Source organism: Nicotiana tabacum, chromosome 3 (genome assembly GCF_000715075.1).
Source record: "Nicotiana tabacum cultivar K326 chromosome 3, ASM71507v2, whole genome shotgun sequence".
NCBI lineage: Eukaryota > Viridiplantae > Streptophyta > Magnoliopsida > Solanales > Solanaceae > Nicotiana > Nicotiana tabacum.
Window position 1 is genome coordinate 1,070,320 of NC_134082.1, and position 5,516 is coordinate 1,075,835.

At 33.6% G+C, this 5,516-nt stretch overlaps 1 protein-coding gene across 1 annotated transcript; it reads right to left on the reverse strand.

The window, feature by feature from the left end:
• Positions 1-2,985: 2,985 nt before the first annotated feature.
• Positions 2,986-5,077, reverse strand: LOC142179330 (bZIP transcription factor 53-like). The gene is made up of 2 exons (XM_075249027.1): positions 4,923-5,077; positions 2,986-3,999 (listed from the first exon to the last, which is right to left on the reverse strand). Exon 2 carries the CDS (start codon positions 3,644-3,646, stop codon positions 3,209-3,211), a length of 438 nt encoding a protein of 145 aa, XP_075105128.1. The 5' UTR covers positions 3,647-3,999; positions 4,923-5,077; the 3' UTR covers positions 2,986-3,208.
• Positions 5,078-5,516: the final 439 nt, after the last annotated feature.

Here is a 5,516-nt window from a genome sequence, read left to right on the forward strand (position 1 = left end):
CTACTGCTTCTTTTTGCATCTTTCTTTGTGTCGAGAGTTCTATCGGAAACAACCTCTCTATCTTCTCAAAGTAGAGGTAAGATCTGCGAACATACTACCCCACAGACCTCACTCGTAAGAGTATACTGGGTTTTTTTATTGTTGCTGTCGTAGACTAAATATCCCATAAATTGAATTTGTTGTAAAATTTACACCTCGTTAGTTTGATTCAAGTAACCTAGTATAACTCTCCTGTCCAAAAAGGTCGTTCACAAGTTAATCAAAATTTGCAGGCCTAGTACACTGAGACAAACAAATACAATATCTACAGTTACAAGATTGAAGTAAAAGTTGCATAAAAGTTTGTGTATTCTCCTTTTTCTTTTCATCAAAGATAAAGGGTTGTCGAAAGCCAGTTATGCAATTGTCTGTTGGGTTTTTAAGCTGGTTAGAGCTTAAAAGTAGAATGAATGAGAAATAAAGGAAAAATTGAAAATTTTGAATTTCCCTTTTTGACAAGTCATTGTGACGGTAATTTTACCTAAAAGATTGGAGGTCCCAAGATCTAGGTTCAAGGAGATCAAGCAAAGTCATTAATGACGGTTTAATATTGTCAAATAAAAATTTTGGTTCATTCTTGTGATAAGACAATGTTCAGTACTAAAGATAAAGTATTAAGATTTTTTAATGGTTTCTAAATTTGATATGGGGTATATCAAAGAGTGTATCTACGTGATGACACATTTAGAAATCACCTATGTAAGTGTGAAATATTAGTCGCTTCAAAGAGAATTTTGCAAGGCTAGTTCTCTACGCACTTATGAAACCATGCGGTGTTCATGGCTAAAACGAACACAACAATAAAAAACAAAGACGGTTAAAGGTTGATTGTGTGACTCATGGTTGTCTAGATATACACCAAAGTTCGATTGTTCAAAGATATCAATCTACCGATTGGTCTAGTATATCCTACATAAGTTCATTATGAAAAGTCCAAAGCGAAACCTACTTATCCAGATGCGATTAATTTTTGCTTGTAAATCACACAGTTTTACATGCATATTTCTGTGATATAGTCATTCCCCATTCATGTGAGGGGTTGTTGGGCTTTTAAGCTTGTTAGAGCTTAAAAATAGAGTGAATGGGAAATGGACGAGGGAAAAAAATTTAAATTTCCCTCTTTGATAAAGGGACATTGTCCCCTTTTGGAGGAGGAAAAGAGTTTTGATGGGTATATATACAATTCCACTTCTTCTAGCTATTAAAGAATTGAGAAGAAGGCAAGTCGCGCGCCGTTGTCGTCACTCGGCTCGGATTCGACTTCAGCTTCGAATTTGGTCAAATGATTTGATTGATTAATTTTTTGGACCAAAATTAGACCGTTTCTGTAATGGTAATTCAATTTTCCCATTATAATTTGAATTTTGCGGTTTGCATAAATGGTCGTTTTATAAAACAACCATTTTGAGTTGCAGTATGAAGAGTTGCAACTCCTCGGTATTACCTAACATTTTGGATATAAATACATGAACTCTCCCTCAGATTTTTCTGACGAAAATTCTGATTCTCCTTCTTCATTCGGCATTATTTTAAACATGAAGAAAGTAGTAAGTGTGATTTGCTACTAATCTTTGAGTTCGTTGGTCACTGGGGTTTGAAGTACCGCTACTGAGAGAAAATAATCTTAAACCTCAGGTACTAGGAGGGAATTAAGTTCCTTAAAAAAAACACTGTGAATTCAATGGGCTCGAATTAATTCTGTTTTTCCACATTTGGTTTTACATTGTTTCTATTTTGAGTTTATTTTCGAATACAGAATACTAACATCGTATTGGTTCCTTTTGCTAGAATTGTGGAAAAACTGGAAAAACTATTTCCCCATATATAGTATTGTAATAGTTCATTTACAAGTGAAGAAAAAGATTACTTCTAACGAATTTAAAATTTTATTTTTTAAGCATAAAAGTGTGGAGCAATAGACCTTCGGAGGCAGGAAACGTGAGTACGATGGAAAGAAAAGAGTATCCCTTTTTTTCTCTTTTTGAATGGGGAAAAGGGAAAAGAGAAAATGATTTGCGTTTGGTCGTCAATATAATTTTAGATTATTTTTAAATTTTTATGAGCGATTTAAGTGAAAATTTTGAAAATTAGTTTTTTAAAGTTTTTAAAATTTTTGAAAAACTTCAAAATTTATCTTCAAAAGATATTTGAATTATAGCCAAACACTAATTTAAAAAAAATCGAAAAAAAATAAAAATATTCTTATGTCCAAAAGAACTCAAAGAATAATGAACTCCTGTCCATAATGAATCAGGCTCCTATAAACTGATCGATGAATTACTTTAGATTAAAGTAACAACTTGTGCCTTGTAAAGTTTTTTCTTTTTATAAAGAAGAACCACTTATGATTAATGTTATTATATTGGTCACATCAAATCTAAATTTATGGCTAATCTTGAGGAGTTATTTGGCCACATTCAATAGAATGATTTTACAAAATATCAAAGATTCAGTGATTGATTGTGGCCAAAATTTCATACTACAGTACCTATGAAATAGTACATCAAATTTCCTGAAAATCAAAGAAATTCCATGACCACCTGAAAATCATCTCTTGTGATTGAAGAGAAATATACCTTTTTTGCCGCTCCCATTAATAATAACCGACAAAATATATATTTTTCGTGTATGTATATATATATTATACACTTTTTGGCTAGTAAAGATCACGATGCACTAAGCTCCCGCCATGCGCGAGAGGTAGGGCCGAACCACAAGTATCTATTGTACGTAGCCTTACCCTGCATTTCTGCAAGAGGATATTTTCACAGCTCGAACCTGTGACCTCTTGGTCAAATGGCAACAACTTTACAAGTTACGCCAAGGCTCCCTTCCAATCGGGGAGTGAATGCAATTAATTCTGGCCAGCCGACCAATTTTGTACTTTCCCAACAAGGGACTCTTTGCATTAAAGCATTGACATCCCAAAGATCAACACATCAAACACATGAAACAAGCAACACTTAGGACAAACAGATCCTACAATATCACAAAATAACAAAGAATTCCATAGTAACAAAACCATAAACTTAATAGTTAATATCAATAATAACCTAAGGCGACCGGACTAGTAAGAAACAAACGCTACACTATTGATAAGCAAAAGAAAATACCAGGGACATTTAATATGAATTTCTCTATTTCATACTCAAATCTTCATACCAGAATCTCAAAACAGCAACATATCAGAAGAAGCGTCGATAGGTTGAATAGGGCAAGGCAGCTGCCATGGCTCAAGCAAAGCATCGGGAATTTCAGAGAGTTCCACAGGAAATCCATTAGCATCAGCCCAAAATTGTGTGAGCGAGTTCAATGAATTCAAACGTTCAGTCAATTCAGCAATCTGAGCCCTCAGTACATTGTTCTCTGCATCCATGGCACGATAATTTCTCTCAACAGAATCAATCCTCTCGCGGCAGATACTGTTCTGTTTATGTAGCTGTGTTGTTTCACCCATCAACTCCCCCAGTCGCTGTTGCTTCCTCATCCGTGACCTACGAGCAGACTCACGATTGGATTCCATTCTCTTCCTTTTCCTTTCGTCAAACTTTGCATACTGCTGGTCTGCATCAGAAGCAGAACTCACCGCTTGCTGAGTGGAAGCCATGTCGATTGATAGACAATCAATATGTGAAACAACGGGAAACTTTGTGTACTCTCTTTTTGTTAGACCAGAAAAAATTGGTAGTGTAGCTAAGAAAATCCTAAAATTAAATTGGACAGGGACAATGATGACGATGGCTAATTCATGAAATTACGTAGAACCAATAAAGAAAGACTACTGAGAAAGAGTGCAGAATACGAATACGACGCATCTGGATAGCGTATGTCATGAATAATTTTGAAACTAAGAATCAAACATGGAAATTCTTTAAGAAACCCCAATCAATCTTCCAGAATCAGTCAAGGCTCGATTAGATCCAAATCACAAGAGCGGGTGAAGGTATTAACAAAAAAGATCTGCAATCATACACAATAAACAATATCATTAAAACTACCAAAAAATAGATCAAAGGGCAAACCAAAGTCAATCATAACAAGAACCCAAATCAATAAACTAAGTTTCACACGAATTAATTGAGGTCGGCTTTATGAATCATCAGCTCTATTAAACTATCTTAGACTATCTTTACGTTGATGAACAACAACAACAAACCCAATATAATCCCACAAGTGGGGTCCGGGAAGGGTTTTGAGTACGCAGACCTTACCCCTACAATGAATGTAGAGAGGTTGTTTCCAGTAAACCCTCGGCACGAGATTGTCTTTATGTTGATGATTGACCTAAAAAATTACTTTGGATATAAGACATTCCTATACAAAGGAAAGGTAAAAGTACTAAAGCTCACATCTTTTCTTAATTATTGTTTAAAAATTTCTAATCTTTCAATCCTAACAAGAACCCAAATCAATAAACTAATTCTCACCCAAATTAATTGAGCTTCATCCTTATATTTATCAGCTCTATAAAACTATTTTAGACACCTTTATGTTTGATGACTAAAGTTCAAATCTTTTCTAATTTTAGGTTAAAAAGTTTAGATCTTTCAATCAATATATATAATAATAAGTATTCATTATTGGGTTCGAGATAAAATCCATCTGCTTTTTTGTCTCTAATTTTTTTAGATTAATTATCCATCTTCTCTTTATCAAGAATTATAAGGATAGAAAAAGAAACTGAAATCAAAGAAAGACCCAGATATACAAAAAGGGATGCAGAGTTAATCTTAACAGAAATCGGAATTAAAACAAACAAATAGAAGAACTAAAAGCCGACAATAAAAATAATAAACAACAAAAAACAAAAAACAAAAAACAAAAATACAGAAAATAAAGAAACCAAAAAGGAAAAAAAAAAGGTAAAGGAGAATGAGGCATACCTTTCCAAAGGAGAAGAAGAAAAGGGTCGAAAGAATGTTATGAAGGGTGAGAAGAGGGGTTTATATAGGGGAAGTAGAAGAATTTTTTGAGAAAATTAAGGAATTTTTTTATTATTTTAAGGAAAGTTTTGTCATAGGTGTAATTTGGTTGGCTGTAGTGTGATGACAGCTAAACTGAGTTTAAAGTCTGAGGTAAGTTTCCTCTGTCTTTCCTTATTTGCTGCTAAATTCAAAATATTTCCAAATCTTTTAGTACCTAATCCACGTTTTTATTGTGCATGTAATAATCTTTTTTTTTTCTTTTTTTTACCATTTTCATGTGTTTGAGCTAATCTATCAAATTTAAGATTTATAATTAAAGATAAAAGGATCATATTTATTCCCTCGCAATCCTTGGTGGTGCTTGTAATATCTTCTTTATTTAAGTCTTGAAGATCTTATCCAATATTATTATAGAAAATAAATAATCAGATTTCTTTGTTAATCTTTGGCAAAATACCTTAAATCATCCCTAAATTTGGCTCAGATTATTAGTATCCTTCCTGAACTATGCCCGATCTTAATTACCCCCCTCAACTTGGTCGTTGAGGGTCA

What these genes read in the sequence shown, in the direction of transcription:
- LOC142179330 (XM_075249027.1), bottom strand. Translation starts at nt 3,646, where the DNA reads ATGGCTTCCACTCAGCAAGCGGTGAGTTCTGCTTCTGATGCAGACCAG.